Source organism: Lampris incognitus, chromosome 13, assembly GCF_029633865.1.
Source record: "Lampris incognitus isolate fLamInc1 chromosome 13, fLamInc1.hap2, whole genome shotgun sequence".
NCBI lineage: Eukaryota > Metazoa > Chordata > Actinopteri > Lampriformes > Lampridae > Lampris > Lampris incognitus.
This window is the reverse complement of record NC_079223.1, coordinates 29,952,724-29,978,082: the sequence shown is the minus strand read 5'-3', so window position 1 is coordinate 29,978,082 and position 25,359 is coordinate 29,952,724. Positions and strand designations below refer to the sequence as shown.

Sequence of the window (25,359 nt, the reverse complement as noted above, 5' to 3'; positions counted from 1 at the left end):
CATGTTAGTAGGCAACAGAATAGACTGCCATGCCACCTGGACGCCCCTTTAGAATAATCATTTTATCTATTAACCTTTTGCATTTGTTTTTTGTTTTCTTTTGTTTTGTTTTTTTTAATTCTGAACTTCAAGATTTCCTTTGTAATGTGTCAATACATGGGTTATTTGACAGTGGTAGATTGGATCCTGAGAGTTAGGTTAGTGTTTTTTCATCAATCAGAGGAGGTTTTATGGCCCCTGGACAATTTCTAAGCCTCATATGATTGTTTTTTCATCCAACTATATACGAGTGGAAAGGAAATTTTATTTTATTTTATATTGTTTTATTTTTGTTACTTGACAGTTTAAAGTATGGGCAAGGAGCAGAGACAGTGACTGCTGAGATATTACCCTACTCAGAACAAGCACACATGCATACGAGTGGACACGCGAACACACCCACACACCTGCACAGAAGCTGCAACAGAAAGCTGAGCTTTACTGTTCAGCAGGGGCCAGAAGTCCTGAAATAACCACAGTAATGATTCTTTTCTGCCAACTGCCAAGTCAACATCCCACTTCCATCAGTTTATCTGCTTGGTCTTGTTTCTCTGGTCCAGTGGCCACCACCTTGATTGAATTATATAATATTTTGTCCCAAAGGTTGTTGCTGATGGAGCGTGGGTATTGGCTTCTTGTAAAAGATTTCAGTTTTCATGAGTTTGATAACTTTTCCTTTTCAGCTTAGGTCTGATCGCTGGTATCCCGAAAATTGTCATTACCGCCATCATCACTATCACCACAGTCATCCTCATTACTGTCATTATCAAAATGACAGTGATTGCTGTCGACTCTACTGCACTGTTCTTGACAACAGGGACAGACTCTTCTTTGGGAAAGCACATCAGACGAATATGAGAATCTGAAACCACAGTCACAAACTCCAGATACCTAGATGTGGACAAATGAAGACCAACCACAATAAAACAACGGACTGTTCAATCATTATCCCAATTTTGTTCATTTACTTTGTGCGTATTCTTTGTTTTACATGTAGCTACACTCACTGGCGTAACATATTTATTATGGGCCCTGGTGCAAGCAACCCTCGTAGACCCCCCCCCCGTCTCTCTCTCACTCGCTCACACACACACACACACCACCACCACCATAGGTGGGTTTAGTAAGTAATTTTAGTAATTTATTTGTATAGCACCTTTCACAGATATACAATCACAAAGTGCTTCACAGCATAAAATATAACAAATAAAATAGAAATATCAAAGTAACAGACAAAGTTTACACAGATTAGTTATTGTAAAGGTCAGTACCTCAAAGATTGGCTACACTTCAGAACCACGGAGAGCGGACGCACCACGGACAGAGTTTGGAAACCTAAACAGACGGTCTCTAAATCAGATCAGTCGAGAAGGCAATGAAACAAGTCAACAAAGCCACTAGGCTGTAATATAGCTAATAGCCTTGTCATTCGACAGTAACGGGAGCACACATCAGACTCAAAACCTGGTAGATTGCATGGTTTGGCACGCACGCAGCACACATTGCAGCTTTCCTTTTTTTCCTTGCTCTCCTTCCTCTTTTTACATCCACTTTTATGTGTGTAACTCATGCTTGCTTGCTTGATTTTATTTTTCTAACGTTACTTAGGTAGGCTAGATAGGTAAATGATATTGTGTGCGCTAAACAAGCTATCGTCACATGCTCAAAACAGACACGTAACATTGGACTAGGACAATGCATGCAGAAATATTGACGGGTCCCCCCTAGCGACGGGCCCTGGTGCCACTGCACCGGCTGCACCACGTATATTTATGCCAATGGCTACACTCTGTAAATAAATCCTTTTTGTTAAATGGTTTGAGTCTGCTGCCTACATTTTAGCCACGTTTGTCAGGCTTCCGCACAGTTGGTGGCAGTGGTGGGATGGTGAGACCGTGAGGCCATTGGAAGTGCGTGCGCCCAGAGGCGTGAGGGATCTGATATGCTGAAGCGTGGGTACGCACTTCCTGAAGGAGGGGGGTAGTGTGACGACCACGGATGACTAGACTCGCTAGCCCTTGGCTAATGGGTCAGACCCTTTAGTTGACTGGTTAGCGCAGTCGCCCGTGGTGTGGTTACCCAGGTTCCGTTCCCAGCTGCGGCCCCTGAATTCGCTACAGGACTATTGGGAATATTGCTTTTTTTTCTAATTACATATGAATGCTGTCTAAGTATCTCTTTAGTTGGTGTGTTGGGTTGCACCTAATCTGTTAGAGTACACAAACACAGAGGATTAAATGGTTGTCATGTGAAGAGGCCTGTAAGGGAGGATAAACCAACCAATCTCCTGGTCCTGTTTACCTAATGTTTCGTTTTCTGAATAGAGGTTTGTAGAGAGTTTCAGGCTGCCATAAATTTCTGGCTTACATCCACATGGAAAGTGTGAATCCGATGTGAGTGATGAATTTGAAGGATGAAAATATGCAGTGCATTAACGCCTTATTGAAAACATAAGTCTCTTTTCTTATCTTTGACTGCTGGTTGTTTACCTTTTATGATGACCCTCAACTGCAGGTCACAGTGTAACCATGTTTTGATTTACCACTTTATCGGGGTGAATCAGACCTGAATTCAATGTACTATGCAAGCCTCAGTCCTAGCTAATATTTACATGCAATTGAAGTTGAGAAAATGGTGCCAAATATCACTGTACCCATCTGACAAGCCTGCTGAGTAAGGCTTTTTCTTTCTAACACTGAATCGAGATTTAAAGTACATATGTGCTCACTCACACACACGCACACACACACTCTCTCTCTCTCTCTCTCTCTCTCTCTCTCTCTCTCTCTCTCTCTTACCAGTCACAGTTCACTGACCTCATTTTGCCTCTGCCAGTATGTTTACACAGTTCCCCCATAGCTCCATCCATCCTTAACATCCATATGTCGCTCCCTACTCCCTCTACTCTTACTCTCAGTATGTCCTCTGGGTACCTCCTTCTCTCCTGGCCTCTCTCCTTCTGCTCACCATGCCTTTTTTTAACTTCTCTCTTTTATCGCTCCGTCCCTCTTTCTCATCCCCCCCCCTCTTCTTCTCCCTTCCTCTCTCTTACCAACCCCCATGGTTAACACAGACACAAGGCTGACCCAGCTTTATCAGAGGCAAATATGACAATGAAAGGGAAGCAGAAAGCAGAGAAGTGCGCGTGTGTGTGTGTGTGCTGGATTTGTGTATAGTGCGGTCTCCCACTCCCTCTTGCTAATGAATTACATGGTCAAGAAACTGAGATAGAAATTTCACCTGTGTCTGAGAAACCATTGATTTCAGGGCAATATTCCATTTCAACACTATCACAAGAGGCTTGCATTACCAACCTGTTTATGCTTATAATAAAATATGTGCCCTCTTCGGCCATGAAATGTAGGGGGACTTTAATGAGCTGTTTTTCCACCAACACCCTGCTTTACAAACAGTCATTTACTCTATGCACATCACAATATTCTGCAACTGCCAACTGAGCTGCTCAACTGGGATTAGGCACCTTGCTCCAGGACACCTTGACAAAATTTGCTGAGGGAGAACAGGACGTTTCTATCATTTACCCCGTTTTTTTTATTTTGGTGAGCCTGCAATCTTGAGCTTACTTACTCTAAATATGAGGCTAGCATTGCCTAAAGAATTAGAACGTCTTTTATATGGTAGTTTCACAAACCAGGAATTTGACTTGATGTATTTCTCATTGAGACACAGATCAGAGAGAGAGAGAGAGGTACATGTTTGGTGTCCTCTGAATATGAAAAATGTGGATGTGGATTTCCATGTATAGAGAGAGTATTAAATTATTTAGTTTAAGTCTATGAATATGAGAGGAAGTATGTGACAGATTTACTGAGGGAAAGAAATGCTATTTATATGTAAGAGGTAACATGACACGTTTACAAAAGTTAAGAATATGAGTGACTCTACTATTATTACTACTTTTGGCTGCAATGTTATCTCAAATGACAGTTTTTAATAAGACTAAGAGTAATGAGCAACCTAGCAATGTTGTTTTTTGAATAACCCTTTATGTCTCATATCATCTCAATTTTCAGTTGTTTCCTGTCCATCGATAGTCCCACTAGGGAAGATCGATGACTATGTCACCACTAATGCCACAGCAGTCAAACTTACTGTTATTTCATAGGCATCATTCTCGACACAAGAATTCTCCTTTCTGTCTCTTCTCTGTTTTCTTTCTTTCTCTCTCCCATCCCTCTTTCTGTCTCTCTCTCAGGTGCTCTCCTAATCCCTGTGAACATGGAGGGAGATGTAGTCAGTCATGGAGCACTTTCCACTGCAACTGCTCCGACAGCGGACACAGTGGGGCCACTTGTCACAGCTGTGAGTATTTGATGCTTTCTCTTTGGTCTTTATTGTTCAAGGGCCACATATGGCCCTTGAACAACATGGATTCATGGGGTATGGATTCACAAGGAAGGATACGCAGGATTATTTACCCCAGACTTGGCCATCCAGACAATCTGAGAGGAATCAGTGCCTCAGTCTTTTCTGACAGGATTAGAATGATCTAAAAGTGTGAGTGGTTTATAGATTTGGTCATATCTACCCTGATCAACTCGCAGGCTGATATGCATGGGCCAGTGGAATGATAAGTAATTATGCTATCTAGCAGAGTAGTTACCACTTGGGGTTGTCACTAGTTCCAAACAAGTCCTGTGCTCTGTGAGGTTCAGCAATTCATTCCAAAAGACACACTCGACATTGCGTCAAACTATTGATTTCCTACAGCGGGAGCATTGAAGCCCAACTTGGTTCTAACGATTCATCTGACACAAAGTGCAGCTCACATTTCAGAGTGAGTCATGACTAATCTTTTTAACTTTGAGCTATTATTACTCTGACCTTTGGAGGCATGTCCAGTCACATTACAACTTTGTATGACATGCAGGCAGATGATGTCTGATGTTTTTCATGAAGACATCAAACTGGTCCTTGTGTCCTGTCTGGAATACAGTTAGTCATTAGGACAATTTAGCTGAACAACTAAATTGAACTTACCATTTACCTGGATAGCCAACAAAGTGTGACCTATGAGGACAACTGACTCTTCTCTGTCTTCTCATTAGCAGAACTAATATCAGAAACATGTTGCTTTAATTACCACCACTTGTTAACAGTTTTCAAAACACCCACCTTTCTGGACGGATGGTAGCATGTTTTAACGGGCCATCTGGTTTCCCACTTAACCCCTACCCTCGACTGACTGTTTAGTATAAACTCAATTACAACAACAAAAAAATATTTGCAGTCGTGTATAATGCAATCTGTCCGGACTTTTTTGAGGCAATATTTGCTTCACAAGACAGGAAGTGTAATTTACATCTCCAAAAAATCCACAAAAAAAAGAAAGAAAATCCAAAGCAACATACCAAGAGAGAGTCACTCATAACAACATTAGCTCCCTTGCCAGGATCACTGCCAATTGTTTTCCTTATGATGCTGGGGTTTTAACTGTGAACCTCAGGGTTGGGGCAGTAGAGTATGCATCCACTGCACCACCTGACCGCAGGCTGTGTAAGGTGGCATAGCAAGAGTAAGACATAAAGCAGCGGTCCACATGGTGCACGCTCGTCTGATGAAGCCACTTGTAAACTATTGATCTATTATGATCTGATCTTTTAAGTCGTGTGGTGTGTCCCCAGCCTTAGCTGATGCTCAGTTTTAAAGAGCTAATACTATTAGCTCTTCAAGCAAGTAAGTAGGCATTCAAAGGGCTTCGTTCATAGACACTGTCCTGCTGCCCTGGTTGGGTTGGGAGTGTCCTGTGTTCAGGCAGTCAGTCTTTAATGATGTAAGAGGCTGCGCTACACTGAACTGTTTCATTGTAGATTATGCTGAGAGAGACAGTGAGAGAAAGAAAGGGAGCCAGTAACAGACAGATGAAACATAAGGGAGATGAAAGAAGGAAGCCAGAACATGTAGAGAAATAAATATAAGGACATGTAAAGAAAATTTCTCCTTCAAATTGGTTTGATTTTAAATAAGGCCACCATGTGGGAAACATGTGGTTGGATCTCTTCTAGGCTCTCCTGCCTAGAGAGATGGTGGATGTATCTGTCAACTTCTTTTTAGTAAGAAAAAAAGAGGGCAGTCTATCCAACTTAATATGTTTTATATATTCATTCAGACAGTTGTAAAGATGAAAGGGAGACAGTGAAAGAGCAGGCAGAGGAAAAGAAAGGCCCTGGCAGGAATCAATCCTTTAAAGTGCTCCTCCAATTAAACAAAAAAAAAATTTTCTTATATTTGTGTCCCCTAAAATGTGTGGCCTTGACTATACTGACTTGTATTTTTACAAATTTTGTCGCTAGAGTGGTATTTTCACATTTCTCTACTCTAAGGCAAAGCTCTCAATTTACCAGTCAATCTTCGTTCCAACCTCACCTGTGGTCATGAGCTTTGCGTAGTGACCAAAAGGGTGAGATCGCAGATACAAGTGGCTGAAATGAGTTTCCTCCGTAGGGTGTCTGGACTCAGCCTTAGAGATAGGGTGAGGAGCTCGGACATCCGGAGGAAGCTCGGAGTAGAGCCGCTGCTCCTTCGCATCGAATGGAGCCAGTTGAATTGGTTCGGGCATCTGGTTAGGAAGCCCCATGAGCGCCTTCCTTTGGAGGTTTTCCAGGCACATCCAACTGGGAGGAGACCCTGGGGTAGACCCAGAACTCGCTGGAGAGACTACATGTCCAATCTGGCCTGGGAACGCCTTGAGATCCCCCGGAAGGACTGGAGGGCATTGCTGGGGAGAGGGACATCTGGAGTGCCCGACTTAGTAGCTTCTTGCCACTGCGACCTGACCCTGGAGAAGCAGCTGATGATGAGATAAGATGAGATGATGGGCGGGCAAAGAAACTTGAAACCTCCTGCGCAGAGTGGCAGTACAGAGAGGTAGTTTGCGCCAGCAAAGGGAAAGTTTCGACAGAAAACATGGAAGTAGTGTAGTTTTTGGATGTAAACCGGACCCCAAAGCTTCCTTCCTCTATCTACCAAAAAAATAAAAATCCCACCATACTGCTGAAATGGTTGGAATTTATTTACCAACATCGGGCTCACATGCCTACAAACCTGGAGTGACTACGTATCTGCAAGGCTCATGTGAGGAGTGTTTCCATAACCTAATGCAAGTCACTGGGTTTTCACAAGAAATTAGTTTTGAAGTCTGATGCTGTGCAGACTTTATCCTGGGACTGCAACAGTGAGCATGAGTCAGTATGTAAGTTATGTATTTCTTTTACTCAACCAACAGTCTAATGAAAGCTTTCTGCATGTAACTTGTTTCAATTGTGACTTATAAATAGCATTAATTACGTTAGCTTTTTGCTAGCTGCTGCTAGTTGTTTGGTAATAGAAAAGCTATAAACTGTATATAGCTAGCATTTCAAAGTTCAGCCATGTGAAACAATGACGGTGGCAGTGCGCCGTAAACCTCTTTCCTTGTCTGGACTTTGTTTCCAACCAGGCTCGCAGGTCCCCCCTGCTGCGGCGGTGCCACTAAAGGCGTCCGTTGTCGTGCCTGAGGGCTGACAGAGCATCGGCAGCGGTGTCGGGAGCCGGGGGGGGGGGGGTCCCGGGGGTTTTTGAATTTTAGACTACTGCCAATGAGCCAGTTCCCAGGCAAACTTGGTTGGCTATCAAGATAAACAGATATTACACGTAATATAAAAGTCTCAGCCATACGGAATATAACTTTCATCAAACTTTGATCATATATCTGGCATATAATTATGTAATAACAATGTGAAAAACTGTAACATCGTAGCGGATATTATTGTATGTTTCACAACCACTGCAGTGGCAGCCACTGCCTGTTAAAGCTAACAAAGACATAAAAAATGCTAACTACACTTACCATTCTGATACATCTGCTGTTCACCAATATCAGTGCGCAACAGAGTCTGAGTCTGGGTCTGACTGAGGTTAAAACATGTGTGGCTGAATCTCTCCGATGTTTGCCCTAACACTAGCTATCTTGATGTGCACCACTCTTTCACCGGTTAACCTAGAGCAAGCAGTGGTGGTGGGCAGGGTGCCAGGTCTGTGATATTTACATATTCATAGATCCTGAATGTCTCAATGAGGGAGAAAGTAGATGTGCTTCCAGCCCATTTTCAGTTTTTTTTCTTTTTACTTTTTATGTGTGAAAACCATGTTAAACTCTCATTAGCTGTTATTGTAAGGCAGTTCACAATAGATAAGTTTGCCCCCCCTCCCCCCACAAAATGTGTTGGTTGTTGCTAAATGTAGCATGCTGACTGGTCAGTGAGCATGTTGTGACCACTCATGGGACACAATAAGATTCTACAGTAGTAGTAGTTAGTTATGGTTGAACATTGCTCATGACTCATCATATCGACGGTGTTCTAGCTTGCTGTTCTGTACCTGAGCTAGAGTCCACAACCCAGCTTAACTGGTATCATTGACATAAACAGCAGTATGTTCTGTACTCATCTGCCGAAGTTCAGTAAAGTTCTTAAATGGAAGAGTCCTTGTTGTGTTCACCCACGCACATCCAGACAAAGTAGCCTAGCTCACTTCTACAGGTCCAGGTATGACACCTGATGTCAGAAGTGGGATATCCAAAACTTTTCCAACCATGAGTACATTCACCTGACAGAGAAAAAGCTAACAGAAGCTTACGGGAGCTAGTGGCAGTTAACGGGAGCTAGTGGGAGAAGCTAACAGGAGCTAGTGGCAGCTAACGGACAGTAGATGGAGAGACACTAGAGACTCTGAGCATGAAACCCAACGCTTGTTTCCCCACCATGATGAGCAGAGGCTGAATATCTCTGGCTGCAACAGTTAGCACACTGCTGGAAATGCATAGACCTAAACTGGCCACATATGACAGAAATAATGACTGGGACTCTTTCTTGTTGTCATTTGAGCACCAGACCAGGAAGTATGGATGGAGTGCTACTGACCGAGTGAACAGGCATGAATGCTTAAGAGGAGCTGCTCACTGCCAGAACGTACAGGAGAAAATTATGTTCTCTTATTGGAGCAGGTCACTCGGCATTTTGAAAAAAGGGACCTCCTACCACAGTAAGGAGAAAGTTGGGAGAACTTCAACAAGGTAAGGAGGCGTCAGCTGAATTTGCAGAAGAGGTGTGAAACCTCATCACACTTTCATATCCAGGAGTGGATCTCCAGTTGCAAGACCAACTGGCAACTGATGCCTTACTTAAAGGCCTAAGAAACCAATAGTGGCTTATGAAGTTATGAACTCAGATCCATGCTCCCTTGCAGAGGCTCAAAGGTGTGTAGAGGCTCATGAACATAACTTCAGAGCTACTGTGGGACGTGAAACTGAAAGAAAGAAAGAACAGAGCAAGATGCATTTCTTTGGCTGATGATGGAGACATCTGTGAGGACTTAAATGCTACCTCTCATAGGGTGCATACTCCTCAGTGTGTAACTGCTTATCAGTTTGCTGCACTGACGAACCAAGTCAAGTCCCTTGTTCATACGGTAGGGAACTTACAGCTGCAGTTTGTACATTTCCAGTCTACATATGCAGAGCACCAGCAAACTAAAGCAACAACAACTTCCCCTGCCGCCAGAGAGGAAGCAGAACCATCATCAGGTGCAGCTCAGCTGAATGCACTCCCAGACCAAAGCCCAAACTGGAGAATCTGGTCCATGTTTTAAATGTGAAGAACCAGGATACTTCAGAAGAGATTGTGTGAGGTCACAGAGCCCACAGCTGCACATAACCATGGTGACAAGGACCCAGCCCAATGGCTGCGGTCAGAAAGGACACTAAATCCAGATCACCAACCACAGGGGCTACATATTGGCTGCACCAAAAACAAGGGTGAAAGTCTAAAGGTTCCTGTGACTGTAAACAGCATTCCAATACAGGCTGTGGTAGACACTGGAGCTCAGATAACAGTAATCTCAGAGGCGCTGTATCAGCATTTTTCTGGAGGTGATCTGACAAGTCTACATAAGACCTACCTTCTAAATACAGATGTTGGAGATGGCCTGAAGGCAAAATGTGGACTGAATGTCACCTTTAAAACTGCATCCAAAACAGTTGACTGGTATGTACAGGTAGCCCCGATACGGGACTCTGTCCTCCTAGGATTGGATCTGATGAAGTCTCATGAATGTTGTCATCCACACCCGTGGCAAAGTTTTCATCGGTAGTGAACATGTGCCCTCTAAAATAGTAAGAGGGAAGGGGTTAGACTATTGTGTTGCAAGAGTGATCCTAGGAGAGACCACCACTGTACCACCTACATCTGAATGTGTGGTGTGGGGTGAGGTAGAAGACCCAAAGCCAGGTGTCCCAGCTGTACTAGAGCATTTGAACATCAAAGAAGCTGTGGCCTCCAGAAGTGTTGCTACTGTCATGGGGAAGCGGGTGCCAGACAGGCTATGCAACTTCTCGACTAGCAAAGCAGCCTTACCAAAACATGCATGCCTTGGATTCTTAGTTGAAATGTATCCTGAAGAGCCATCATGTTCCCCTGAGCAAAGTACAGTATTCAGCATAGAAAAAGAGTCAGAGAGTGTGCCATCACTGGTGGTTGAAAGAGTAGCAGCAATCTCTCATCTACCTGATCATCTCCAAGACCTGGTTGGGGCCACTAGTGAGACACTCAGTGAGTAGCAACTACAGTGTTTTATCCAGCTGATGTTAACTTTCCAATCCCTCTTCACTAAAAATTATTCTGACTGGGTTACCTGTCTGCTTTCATGCACAAGATTGAAATAGGATCAGCTAAGCCTGTGCACCAGCCAGTTAGAAGGACACTGCTTGGATTCCAAAGTGAAGAGGAAACATATCTTCAAGCCATGCTTAAAGCAAGTGTCATTATTACATCATCATCCTGAGTGGGCCTCTCCATTCACCTTAGAACGAGAGAAGGATGGAGGAGTGCAGTGGTACATAGATTACCTCTGGCTAAACAGTCTGACAGCCAAGGATGCATATCCCTTGTCCAAACTGGACTGTCTTGATGTTCTTGGGGGAGAGCTACTATGTTCTCAACAGTTGATCTTCAGTCTGGCTATTGGCAGACAACACTGGATGGCAAAAACTGCAAGAAGACAGCATTCATCATCAAATGGGACCTCTGTGAATGCACCCGCGTGCCATTCAGGCTCTGCAATGCCACAAGCACATTTCAGAGGATGATGGAGCTCATCCTCAGGGGACTTAAGTGGAAACATTGCTGATCTATCTGGACAGTGTTATTGTCCTTGGTAGAGGAGTGGATAAGAGCCTGGGCTGGCTTGTACAGGTCTTCAAATGTCTCCACAGCTATGGGTTGAAACTGAAGCTGTCTAAATGTTACTTGCTTCAAGAGGATTTTTTTCTTCCTGGGCCACATTGTGAGTGGTGACGGGATCCACCCAAACCCAGTTCTGGTCAGGGATGTACAGCTCTGGGAACCCCCCAACAACCTGCAGAAGCTGCAAGCTTTTCTCGGGCTGTGTAACTACTACCGCAAGTTTGTTCCAGCTTTTGCAGAACTGGCAAGCCCTCTCCACAGCCTTCTAAAGAAGGGGGCTACTTTCCTCTGGATAGATAACACCAGGATGCTTTTACACAGCTAAAGGAAAAACTAACCACTACACCAGTGCTGGGATACCCCACTGTTGGAGGCAAGTACATTCTTGACACTGATGCATCGAGCCACAATATTGGAGCTGTTCTGTCACAACTCCAGTGGGGAGAAGAGCAAGTTCTAACATATGCCAGCAGCCATCTTAAGCTAGCTCAGCAGAGGTACTGTGTCACCAGAAGTGAGTTACTTGCTTTCGTCTGCTACACCTACCAATTCCGCCACTACCTACTGGGCAGGAAGTTCCTCCTGCAAACAGATCATGTTAGCCCTACCTGGATTTTTCAGTTTCATCACCAAGAAGGTCAGTTGGCTTGCTGGCTGGAGGAGTTCAGCCAATATGACCTCCACTTCGAGCACCGAGCAGGCCGCCAACACTCCAATGCTGATGTCATGTCGAGGTGAACCAAAGAACATTTAAACAAATGTGACTGTTACCAAGCTGGGGAGAACTTGTCTAACCTGCCATGTCAAGAATGTAAGTACTGCCAAAGACTTCATGAGCAGTGCTCAAGGTTTGAGGATGATGTTGGTGTTTTGCCGCTGGCGGTGAGATGTATCCAGTCCAGCAGTGAGACCAGTGGTGATAACATTCAGCCGATGGAAGCAGGCCAACTACATACACCTATTCTGGAGACTCCAGTAGTTAACTGGCTGCAGTCAGTCGGCTCTGAAGAGCTTGCCAAACTTCGGAAAGCTGATCCTATCTTCTCCATCCTCCACATGTGGAAAAAATCGGAGACACTCCCTACTAAAGATCAGGTGATGCTTGAGAGCCCTGCAGTGAGGAAGTTCTGGCTCTACTGGCCTCAGGTCATGCTGCGACAAGGAGTTCTCTATTATTCCTGGCAGAGAGTATGAGCCCAACACCCAACCTTGTGGTTACTAGTTCCAGCTTCCATGCAAAGAGAAGTCCTGCAGGGCCACAACCCTCCTCGCTCTGGTCATCTGGGAGAAGCAAAAACCCTTGATCACCTGCGCCAGAGCTACCACTGGTATGGAATGCATGAGGATAATCATCTGTTTGTAAAGGGGTGCCAGCATTGCAATGCATGCAAAGCCACCAAGTAAAAAGAGCCAAGCTACAAAGCTGGAGCACCTTTGGACCGTCTCCATTTAGACATCCTCGGACCATTTTGATTCTGTTTCTGATTCCCAGTATCCAGCTCTGGAAATGAGTACATTCTCATCATAACTGACCAGTTTACACGGTGGGTCGAAGCCTTTCCTGTTCCTGACCAAGGGGCAGAAACAACAGCAAGGAAGCTTGTGTACAACGTTATTGCTCAATTTGGAGCCCCCCTCAAGTTGCACATTGACCAGGGTTGCAATTTTTAGAGTTCCCTGTTCCAGAGTTTATGCTAGCTTCTACAGATCACAAAGACAAGGACCACACCCTGCCTCTAACGGACAGGTGGAGAGGTTCAACAAAACCTTACTCCACATGATCTGATACTACGTGAACCAGAACCAAAAGAACTGGGATGAGCAGCTGCCACTACTTACCTCAGCCTACCACAATTCACAGCATGCAGTCACAGGGTTCACACCTAACAGGCTCATGCTTGGCAGAGAAGTTCATCAACCACAGGATATCCAGTCTGGGGCTGCAGAACTCAAATCTGACCAAATGGAGGTAGCAGATTTCCTTTACAACCTGGGAGAAGGACTCACAGAGGCAAAAAACACAGCAAGGGAACATCTCTGCACTGCACAAGAATATCAGAAGAAAATGTACAATGTTTGAGCCCAAAGAAAATTCCTACAGTGTTCGAGATTTGGTGTATGTAAGGGATGACACCAAAATGAAGGGACTAAGCCCCAAGCTTCAAGCGCCTTGGAAGGGCCCCTTGATCATTTCCGCATGCCATGGCCTTGTCCACTACGAGATTCAAGAGTTGAGGCACAGCAAGATAATACATCATGATCGGCTTAAACCATATGATTGTGAAGTAGTTCCTGCTTGGGTCAAATGTCAGAGGAGCCAAATGCGGCAGCAGTGCCAAGACCAAGCTATAACCCATCTGAAGAGGATCTCTCATTGGTACCAGAACTGCCATTACAGAATGACATTTATAAAGATCCAACAGGGGAAGGAGCTTCCCAAGAGTCATGTGATCAAGAGGCGCTACCTCAGCCCAAAGCTCTGAGATCTCAGCCAGAAAGAAGATGAAACATCAGAAACATTCCAGAAAAGACTATTAAAACTTCCAATGGATGTGAAGTTAATAAACCAGAAAGGTTCAAGAACTAGTTATTAAAAGAGAGGCTGTTTAGTTAAATTACAAAGTTGTTAATTCAACTAGTGTGTGATGGCCTGCCTGTCCAGGGTTACTCCCCGCCTGCCGCTCATTGACTGCTGGGATAGGCTCCAGCAACCCCGTGACCCTGAGAGCAGGATAAGTGGTTTGGATAATGGATGGATGGATAATTCAACTAAGTTCATACTAAAACATCTAGACTTAAGAGAATAATTACAAAAAGAGGGGTGTTTTACTTTCATTTAGATATGTGCTTTGAGTTTGCCAAGACGGTGATGTAAGCAGACAGTAATAATTTAGTTGTTAGACATGTTCATTTGAGTCACCTGTTCTGAAGGAACTCAGTACTCCTGGAGGGGGGTAGTGTAAGGCAGTTCACAATAGATAAGTTTGCACCCCCCCAAAAATGCTTTGCTTGTTGCTTAATATAGAATGCTGCTTTGTCAGTGAGCACGTGTTGTGATAATGCATGGGAAGCATAATAAGATTCTACGGTATTAGTAGTTATGGTTGAACGGTTCATCGCGTGGACAGCGCTAGCTTGCTGTTCTGTGCCCGAGCTATAGTCCATAACCAAGCATAACTGGCATCACTAACGTAAATGGCTGTATGTTTTGTACTCACCTGCCAAAATTCAGTAAAGTTCATAGATGGAAGATTCCTTGTCATGTGAAGTGATTTCCACCCACGCACATCCAGACGAGGTAGCCTAGCTCACTTCTAAAGGTCCAAGCATGACAATATTAATCATCCCAGAGTATTTTTAAATTTTAAGACATGTCTGGAGGGGTACTTAAAGCAAGACTGGAAACATGTATGACGTTAGGGGTGCCACCAAAATCAGATTAAACAACGAAACGTTAACTCAATGGGGAACCTAGGTCATCACAGCAGCATATAGTAGGTAGGTAAAGACAAGTACAGCATGCATAAGGTTATACACATGCTACCAGAGTACTACAGTAATTTACAGACAACTTTTGTATGTCTTGTGTTTTAGGTGGGGGGGGGGCATGTTTGTGTTTTTTTGCCTGTCTGTTTGTGTAATGTTTGCATCCATGTGTATGTGCAGTTGTCTACATGAACAAGCATGTGTGTCTGTATATGTGTTCTAGTGTTCTATGTGTGTGTGTGTGTGTGTGTGTGAGACAGAGAGAGAGAGAGAGAGAGAGAGAGAGAGAGAGAGAGAGAGAGAGAGAGAGAGAGAGAGAGAGAGAGAGAGAGAGAGAGAGAAAATACACCCCAAGAAGTTTGTAAATACATCACAATCAGACAGAACAAAGGAAGACAAATGGATGATTTTGACTGATTTAATGTTGTTGTTGCTCTGGGTTCAGCATTATACGAGCAGTCCTGTGAGGCATACAAACACAAAGGAAACATGTCAGGACATTATTTCATTGACCTGGATGGCAGTGGACCAATCAGACCTCAGCTTCTCTACTGTAACATGACAGGTAACACGCACACACACTCAGGTAAACTTAGGTGAATTTGACTGTTTCACTGATACATATACATATATGCATGCATATGCATAAACATAGTACATGCACACTAACACACAAGCACTCATACATATACATGCATGCATGCATGTAAATTTACATGAATGCACACATGTAAATTCATATGCATGCACACATATACACACTCAGATACGCAAGCACAGACATGCACACACAGAAACACATGCACATACATGTATGCAGAAACCCATGCATGCATATACAAACTCACATACATGCACATTCTAAGATGTGTATATCTATGCAAACAGGATACCCTTCTCCTTAAGCCAGTCTCCACTAACTGCAGCCAAAGCAGCTTAAGTCCAAGAGTCTGACCCAATGTACCCGCTGTAAGGAAGTGGGCCATTGTATTCTTGGTTCTTGACATACAGACTTGTCATTGGATGTTGGTGATAATGGCTTGGAGCTGTGCTTGGTGTCAGGAGGTCAGGAGGGTCTGTCACAGTTCTGAGTCTGGTGAGAAAGCGAATGCAGGATTGGACCTGCCCCGGTATAGTGGCGACACAGACTCCAGAGGCTGGGTGGCTTAATCGTTCTTCTGCAGCTTGGCGCATTCACATACAAAGAACTCTCCTCCCCTTTCTCTATTTCTCTTCTCCTTCGCTTCTCTTTCTCCTATGTTTCTCTTCCACTGCCTTTTCTCCTCCTCTTCTATTTCTGTATTTTTCCTGTCTTTGTGCGTCCTCTCTTTTGTCAAATACTTCTGTTTTTTTCTTCTAATTTCCCCTCTGCCACTTTCCCCTCATTATCAGTCCTATCCCTCATCATCCCATCTTCACTCTCTGTCCTTCTTTTTTTTCTTTTCACCATGTTTCTCTCTTGTTCACATTCTCTCTCCTCTCTCTTGCACTCTCTCCTGTCTCTCTCTCATTGCCTGTCATTTCTGTCTCATTCTCTGAACATGTTGCTCACCTCATCTCTTTTTGTCTCTCCATGTCTATCCTCTATCTTCTCTTCCACTCTTGCTACTCCTTGTTCTATCTTTTTGTGTTTGCCAATCCTCCTGAGTAAGGCTTTTTGAAATGGTGAATCTCCCATAGAATCGAACATTTAAAGTGCACATCCTCTCTCTCTCTCTCTCTCTCTCTCTCTCTCTTTCTCGCGCGCGCACGCGTGCGCAATTCCCCCCCCCCCCCCCATCTCCTTCAGAGGAGAAGACATGGATGGTGATCCAGCACAATAACACAGAGCTTACGAGGGTACAGCCAGTGACTGGAAAAACTCAGCATTCAGCCTACTTTGGTTACTCATCTGAAGAGGAGCAGCTCGCTGCAATCATCAGCCAATCAGAGGGTTGTGAACAGGAACTGGCCTACCACTGCAAGATGTCCCGCATTTTCAATACACCAGGTAAAACCTGTTGATATTTTTTAAATATATGCTTACTATGGGGAGTTGCTGAGCACGTGCTCCCTCCTTTTTTTTCTTTTCTTTTTTATCAAAATCCCACTTCATATTCATACATTGAAATTTTGACTTTGTTTAGTCTGCTGGCAAATCCAATTTGTTCTACGATCTAATCTTCAGGACTGACTGTCCACATTATTATCTGCAAGGGATCAGGTCAGATTTGTGTATTCATGCATTACTAACCGATCAGCATTGTTCGCTGTGATAACGATGTAGGCGTGAATACATCCAATAGCCAGAACCAGAACAGCAGGATTCTGGCTATAGAGAATGGCAACGTATCCCCCTGACTCTTCATGCTATTGCAGTATCTAGAAAGTGGCCAGACTGAGACACATATAGTATCTAGAAATTAGATTTGAATCACATTTCAAACTACCTATGAATGTGGTTTGAATCTGATTCACAAAAATTGGTTTCCTTGTGGGTTTTAGCAGTCCAGACATGGTAAGATTATTCTGATTCCAATCTGGATATGCCAAAAACTAAATATGATCTGCAAGTCTGGCCCCAGCCATATTCACAGTTTTCTACAGTTGGCCACTGAGTACCGCCACTGGAGCAGTTTGCCCAGTGGCACCTCAACAATAGTTGTTGAAGAAAATGAGTGCATTTCTAGCTCACACATCAACATTTGCACAGCAGGGACTTGAACCAACAACACTGACAAGTTTGCCATGAGTTAAGGCTACTACCACCTCATGTTAGGGCTCTTGATGAAATCTGTAGGTCCCCTGTTAGTAGAGACATACCTGTTGACTCGCTCCTCAGCATTTTGGGACATGAGGGCTTAAAATTTGCAGTTTGGGCCTCTAAGGTCTGACACCCACTTCCAGAGGAATTTAAACTGCTCAGAGGAGAAGTACCCTGCTCATAATCTTTTCATTATTTTATAAGAAATGCAGCATCTATTACTGTAGATTTCGATCACCGTACTCTGAATTGTGTCCTAAATCTTACATCAATTATGTCTGGGAGAAGTGTCTGGGGAAAAGATATTTAGTTTTTAATCCCCCCCCCTCCCCCCCACGGGCAGCGATGAACAAGAACAGCAACCCCATATCATTGTTTCTGGATTGATTTGTGTGTGTGTGTGTGTGTGTGTGTGTGTGTGTGTGTGTGTGTGTGTGTGTGTGTGTGTGTGTGTGTGTGTGTGTGTGTGTGTGTTTCAGAGGGCTCTCCTTTTAGCTGGTGGGTGGGAGGTCCTGGTTCTGGACAGGTCCAGACTTACTGGGGTGGGGTGCCCCCAGACAGCCAGCAGTGCACCTGTGGCCTTCAGGAGAACTGTCTGGACCCCAAACACCATTGCAACTGTGATGCTGATCGCACTGAATGGTACCATTGCTGTAATACATTCTCCAAGTGAAGTCATCTTTTTTAGTTATACACATGTCGGTTTTACATTCTGAGATCAGTACAGATCCTACGAGGAAAAGATGGGGGTGGGGTGGGGGGCAAAGACTCGATTTACATAGGTCGACATAGCTAAGATAAATCAGGCATGAGGAACACTTCATTTGTCATTTCACCTCATGTACTTGCGCACATGAAATTAAACGAAATGTCATTTCCCCCAGCCCACAGCAGTGCAAGATAAAGACAAAAACGCATCCAAAATCTACAAGAACACACATATTCAAACTAATACATATATCCAAACTAAACAAAAAATCACTGTCCAAGGGAATGAACGCCAGCCAGGATGACTGTTGGAACTGCCAGTCTGCATGGGCTAGCAGTTAGCCAAGCCTGCCCAGCTTCTGTGTCCTATCAGACCGTCCTCAGTGTTTCCTCCTCGGGCGCAGCTCCAGACAGGAGCTGTAGTCCCTGTGGCAACCGGACGAAGCAGACCAAGCTCTCCCAGCCGATCCAGCGCCAGCTCTCCCAGCCAGACACCCTCGACACACTCCCCACACTCCACATGATGACATCAAAAACACCACAGCCAATGTCAGGTGAGGCCACCACCAGACCACCCTCGGTGTTATCGGAACTGCCGGTCTGCATGGGCTAGCAGTTAGCTTAGCCTGCCCCGCTTCCGTGTCCTGTCAGACCAGCCTCGGTGTTACCTCCTCGGGCGCAGCTCCCGGCAAGGCCGCAGTCCCTGGGCCCACATTGCAGCAGAACAAGCTCTCCCAGCTGATTCAGCACCAGCTTTCCCAGCCATCAACCGAAGACAAAACTTAGACACAGACGTGGACAAAGAAAATGCATCGACAGTACTGGGTGAGGCCATCGCAAATGTCGATTCACACCGCCATCTTCCCACACCGGTACTGGGTGAGGCCGCTGCGAACGTGAATTTGCACTGCCATCTTCCCACACCGTTTATGCCTGCATGTAGTAACAACTGAGATAAAAAGTAGTTATTGTAACTTTACTGATCAGGCAGAAGGTTAAGCCAATCAAAACAGTTTTTTAATGTTTTTGAGGCCAGTGTGTTTACATACACTGTGGGAGCACTAATGTAACTTCCAGCAAAAGACTACTTCATGGCACTGACTTGTGTCCACTTGTTTAATTTTAATCGCAAAGTTTGCTCAAAGAATTCACTTCCAAGCCATTTCAAGAGAGGAAGGCTCCATACTATGTGTTAGGTATTCAGTTCATGAATAACCTCACCTCACCGAGGTCATCTGTCAGGATGCCCCAAAGGTTTCGGTTGCACATGTTTGTTTAAAGCATGGGGCGCTACTCCACATACAGTTTTATGGTTCTGCGCTAACTGGAGATTTTGTCCCTTTCCATTGTCAAGATGCATTGATCATCTGCAAAGCCACGATGACCCCCAGTCCATAGCATCAGTCTATCAATGAATGCACCTACAACTACTGCTACCCATAGGAATAGCAGGATTTATTATCGAGGTTTACTCCTCTAGATCTGCCCTGTTCGGCTCTGTTATCTCCTGGCAACGTTAACAGGATTACCGCGAAGAGGGTATGGCTCTTCACCACGCACGGATGGTCATTCATCATGGAGAGGCTATATTTTGCGCTTCACATGATGTTGGGGTGTATGGAGACCAGTCTAGGATGGCAGGAAAGGCCATCTAGGAAATGTACTACTCCTATACTTAACCCCTTAACCCCAAATGAATGAAATAATAAGTCTTACACACAGAAATGATTAAACAGATTTTTGAATATTATTTTAGTGCATTCAAACCTTGTGCTTGTTTGCTTGTTTTATTTCTACTTGTATAAAACCTTTACTTGTCATTGTGTGAATGGAAGCCTGAAAACCCAAAAATGTTCCACTGGAGGGCTGGGCCGGGATGGAGGGCAGGTTGTAGGCTGACCCCTAGACATATTTGCCAACCTTTCTATTTATCCTGGTTGCCCCTGGTTTTCACTGTTGTCTCCTGGTGTCCTCACGGGTCAGAAAGTCTCCATGTTTCTCCTGTTATGGAGCTGTAATTCAATTTAAAAAATATACATGGATGCTTATTTTCTCTTGTCATTATCAAAATACAAGACGGTCTACCGAAAACCGTGCGATTCACTCTGCCGGCAACACCCCCAGCTCCTCTCCCCCATCCGCGATCCCCACTCCAACTCCCAACACAACCTCCCCAACCCATTCAGTCATGATCTTTTTGCTTTAATCCATGTTCATGCAGCTCTTTAAACAGGTTATTTTTGAACCGACGCACTTTACAAAATGACAGAGAGAGAGAGAGAGAGAGAGAGAGAGAGAGAGAGAGAGAGAGAGAGAGAGAGAGAGAGAGAGAGAGAGAGAGAGAGAGAGAAAAACACAGTCAGAATACAAGTAGAATGACTCCTTGAGCAACTGACTTCATTTATTTAAAAATAGACCACAGAAAGGATTTGGGTTTCCACGTTGCATGTTACACTCAGTCCAGCTTGAATGTAGAGTTGAGATATCTGCTTGCTCTTTAGTATGCCTGTTTCTTCTCCCTAAAGTATTGATATCTTCCTCCGCTTCCTTGTTTTCATCCTCTTTTTATTCTCTTACATCTCATTCTATTTCCTCTTCATCTCTTGTTCATTTTTTTCTAGTTCCTGTGTTTCCTCTCTTTTTTTTTACTTTTCTCTGTTCCTTTTCTTTTTCTACTTCTTTTCTTCTTCCTCCGATTTCCTCCCTGTCCTCTTCCTTCTCCTGTCATTTTTCCAACTACTAGGGCTAATGACTCAGGATTACTGTCCCATAAAGAGACCCTCCCTGTCCGCTCTGTGGTGTTGGGGGACCTCAGCAGACCGGGGTCAGAGGTCGCCTACATGGTTGGTCCTCTCCGTTGTCATGGTGACAGTAAGTCAAGTTCAGAGCCCCAGTACCCTGGATTGTGGATTATGATATTACACAAAGGGTCTCAGAAGCATCAGAGCAGGGCCAAGACACTAAACTGAATCATTTGGACACCTTTGAAAACGTTTTTATTTTTTTATTTTATTTTATCAACTAGAAGTAACTTCACTTTCCTCATTTAAATGATCATAATTACAGCCCTTTTGGTGGATTAGTAAATTAACAAATTCCAAATATTAAGATTTTTAACACATCAACTTAACATGACAACATTTCTGAAGTAATTGCTTCGTTTCTGTGCGTTAGCTCAATGGTTTACGTTATTTTTTTCTCGCTGCCCAATCACATTTGTGTTTTTACTTGTGCTGCAGAGAACTTTTGGAACTCTGCATTTTTCGACAAGGAGACTTCGTACCTCCACTTCCCCACTTTCCATGGAGAGCTGAGTGCAGACATCTCCTTCCTCTTCAAAACCACAGCCTCCTCTGGTGTCTTCCTGGAAAACCTAGGCATCAAAGATTTCATCCGAATAGAACTCAGCTGTAAGTATAAACGAGTGGCAGTTTTCCAAAGGAGTTGAACCAAGTGCAACTGGACTTGGTATATATCCTTGAAGACGTTTCGCCTCTAATCCAAGAGGCTTCCTCAGTTCGTGCCTTTCTGACTAGACGAAGCTAGTCTGACTGGCTGGTGATGAGACTCAGAATTTATCCTCTTGGAGTCGTTGTCAGAGCTATAGATGTCCGTGGCTCTTTGTGTCCCGATGTATACCAACATCTGTTGCTAACAGAGCCATAGATATGAGAGGCTCTTTTGTGTACCGATGTTTGGCCGCGCCCGTCGTTAAGAGCCACTCATATCTATGGCTCTGTTAGCGACGGGCGTTGGTAAACATCGGGACACAAAGAGCCATGGACATCTATAGCTCTGACAACGACTCCAAGAGGATAAATTCTGAGTCTCAATCACCAGCCAGTCAGACTAGCTTGGTCTAGTCAGAAAGGCACGAACTGAGGAAGCCTCTTGGATGAGAGGCGAAACGTCTTCACAGATATATACCAAGTCCAGTTGCACTTGATTCAACTCCTTTGGATAACCATGACCTGGATGAATGAGAACATTCACAGACATAGTGGCAGTTTGTTTTTTTGTTTCTTTTCATCATGAATAAACTCAACTCATTTTTAGGTAAAACCTTGCGAGGAAAAACCTGGCAGTTAAAGATTTCACCTTGGTTGAACTTCAGCTGGATATTTGGAGTTAAAGGGAAAAATCAAAGATTTTCAACCCTATCGCTGACCTTCTGTGACAGAAATAGTACATGAAAAACACCTGCAGTTGTTCCCGATCATTTCTTCATCTGTGGGGCGGCAGTGAAAGAGTTTTTTTTTTCTTCTTCAGAAAAACGAAATACAGCCTGGCAGGGTTTCATATACTCTAACATCTAAACACACTGTTCAGAACACATCCTCGTTCTCTCGGCTAAGCTACATTTCTGATGGCGTAAATGACATCCCACAACAGTAGCGCAGAGGATTTTGTGGACAACGATACAGACACTAGTGTGCAGCATGTAATGTTCTCTTGTAGAATAAATGAGACTTGGTTAAGTTTATAAATCGCTAGCCATGCTAGCTCTTTATTTCAGGTCATGTAATCCTTTCTCTCCACTGTGTTCCTCACATGTCTTGGAAGGACTGGGGTGGCCTGAGAGGCAACTGGATGGGGCAGTTCTGTTGCCCACCATATCGCCTGCCCCCTCCTCATCATGATCATTGCCCTGCTGCCAGAAGTTCAGATGTCTCACAAACATGATGGCATTACACGATTTTCTACTCTTGTCTGTTTTATACAGGAAAACCAGAGAGAGGAGACGTGAGTTGTGTTTGTTCAGCAGGCTGTTCTCCGTCTTTCTCTTTGATTTTTTTTTTTTGGGGTCAGCTGATACATTTGTTTTTCTCCAGATATGAAGATAGCTTGGTTGCTTCATTTGCCTTTTTCATCTCTTTGGCTATGTGGCGACTGAATAAGGCTTGACAAAACTGACGATTCCTGTCTAAATCCTGAATCCTAGTGTGCTTCTAGTCCAGCTGCATAACAGTCTGGGACAAAGTATGAGATAACTGTTCACTCTGAAGCAGACTGCTGTCCTGGCTGAGCAGCTGCTGTAGTTGGCCCTTTATCTGCAGCAACTCATCTTCTGTAATCTTGAGCTGCTTGGTCAGGTTGTTGCAGTGCATACGGATGTTATGCATTAACTTCTACTGAACTCGCGTCTCATTGCAGTGGTGGGCAAAGACCTGAGGAAGACTATCCTGAGAGTCATGAAAGCATTGCAGCTCCACTGTTTGTCGATGCTGGAGATGTCTCGGCGCTTTGTTTTCAGACGACGCTGTGCTCAGCTGCAGCCTCTGCTGAAGACCCTCCAAGGACTTGATCAGGGGCAACTTTAGGACTTTTTCACTTGCTATGCTTTTCTTCTACTTGACTCCTTTCTGTATTCTTTTAGCTTTTTTTTTTAAACTGGGTAACCTTGCCTCTGTTTTTGTAATAGGTCTGTGGGGCTCTTATTTATAAACAGGTCTGCTTGGCCTTCAAAGTCAGAGGTGTAGTGTCAACTGTCCGAGTCTCTTCGTTCATTGAAATTGCATGAATGAGCTTTTATCTTGAGGTCTGTTAGGTAGCTATCAAATGACTCCCGTTGATGCTGCATACACGAGTGAAATACATACTCGTCAAAGGTTCCATTTTTCTTTGACAGGAGTGCTCATCAAATTTCTTTAAAACCTCATCATACTTACTTTTGTCTTCTGCCTGAGCAAACACAAAAGTGATGAAGACTTCTAGCACTTCAGGACCGGCAATGGTGAGCAACATGGCTATCTTCCTTTCATCTGATCGTATTTCACCTCCGACAGCTACAACATACAAGCTGAGATCGCTGCTTGAATGTCCTCCAGTTAGCATCCACATTTCCCGTCAGCTTCAACGGACCTGGTGGTTTTATAGCATCAATTTTTTATTTATTTATTTATTTTACTTCTGGCGTTTGACAAAGAATACCCGTCCTGGTGCCATGTAACCATGTTTAAACATGAACCATGTTTAGTTAAGTTTAGTTTAATTTAGTAGTTGATGTTTTTAGCTTGAGCTGGAGAAAGCATGACGGAACAACGTTTTTGATTTGATTATCAAAACTCCGTTCCAGTTCCAGTTCTGGTTTCGGTGCTCCGGTTTCCTCTCATGGTCCAAAGACATGTAGGTCAGGTGAATCGGCCATACTAAATTGTCCCGAGGTGTAAATGTGTTGGCCATGTGATGGACTGGCGGCCTGTCCATGGTGTCTCTCTGCCTGTCACCCAGTGACTGCTGTGATAGGCTCCAGCCTTCCACAACATTTAGTAGGATAAGCTGTTCGGATAATGGATGGATGGATGGATGGATTCCCCCCCCCCCCAATTTGTCTCCAACGGCAGTGACAATAAATTGAACTGAATTTATCTTGTGACATATCTTCAGACATATCCTTTTGAAAAGCCCAATTCTGGGGGTTTTCCTAACACTCATCCAATCCCCCCTTTTTATTGTTTAATCTTTTCATCTGCTAGTCATCTTCCCCACCTTAAGTGACTGTGAAAATGACATTTTGTAAAATGTCGGTGTTTACTTTGAATGCTTTGACATCCCCATCCAGTTTCCTTTATTCAAAGCTCCTGTCTGCTGATTCCTGGCTGAGGAAAAGAAGCAGCAGACAGAAGTATGGGTGTGCATGCATGCATGCATGTGAGTGTATGCGTACCTTCGCGTAAAAGTAGAATATCTTGTTTTAAACTCAGCACACAACATGCTGACATGATCTCACATTACACTTATCCACACATTGCATACACCATCATTAACCATCTGTCTTTTTGAGTGTTTTGAACGTCGGTGACCGTTCATCTTACTTTGTGCCAGTTTGGGACTCCAGGAAGGTTTTGTGTGCCAACATTACACCAGCTGTGGCTTATTATCAACTGACTGCAATCCCCTGACTATAAATGAAATCCATCTGCCGTTTATCCACACCTGGGTTTGCAACTGAATTCCCTACTTTATGGAGGATTTTCTGAGACAACAAATATCACCATCAGTGGAAAATCGTCAAAAATGCACTACAATGCATAGTCCATCCGTCTATTATCTTAACCGCTTATCCTGCTCTCAGGTTCGCGGGGGATGCTGGAGCCTATCCCAGCAGTCAATGGGTGGCAGGCGGGGAGACACCCAGGACAG

The 25,359-nt window shown here is 44.1% G+C and overlaps 1 protein-coding gene across 1 annotated transcript in view; it reads left to right on the top strand.

The window, feature by feature from the left end:
* Positions 1-25,359, top strand: part of LOC130123240 (contactin-associated protein-like 5) — a 149,073-nt gene that overhangs the window by 84,145 nt on the left and 39,569 nt on the right. Inside the window, exons 10-15 of the mRNA XM_056292381.1 lie at positions 4,256-4,362; positions 15,211-15,330; positions 16,555-16,755; positions 17,988-18,150; positions 20,960-21,087; positions 21,456-21,626. Coding sequence (XP_056148356.1) covers positions 4,256-4,362; positions 15,211-15,330; positions 16,555-16,755; positions 17,988-18,150; positions 20,960-21,087; positions 21,456-21,626 — 890 coding nt within the window. The remainder of the gene's footprint in view (positions 1-4,255; positions 4,363-15,210; positions 15,331-16,554; positions 16,756-17,987; positions 18,151-20,959; positions 21,088-21,455; positions 21,627-25,359) is intronic.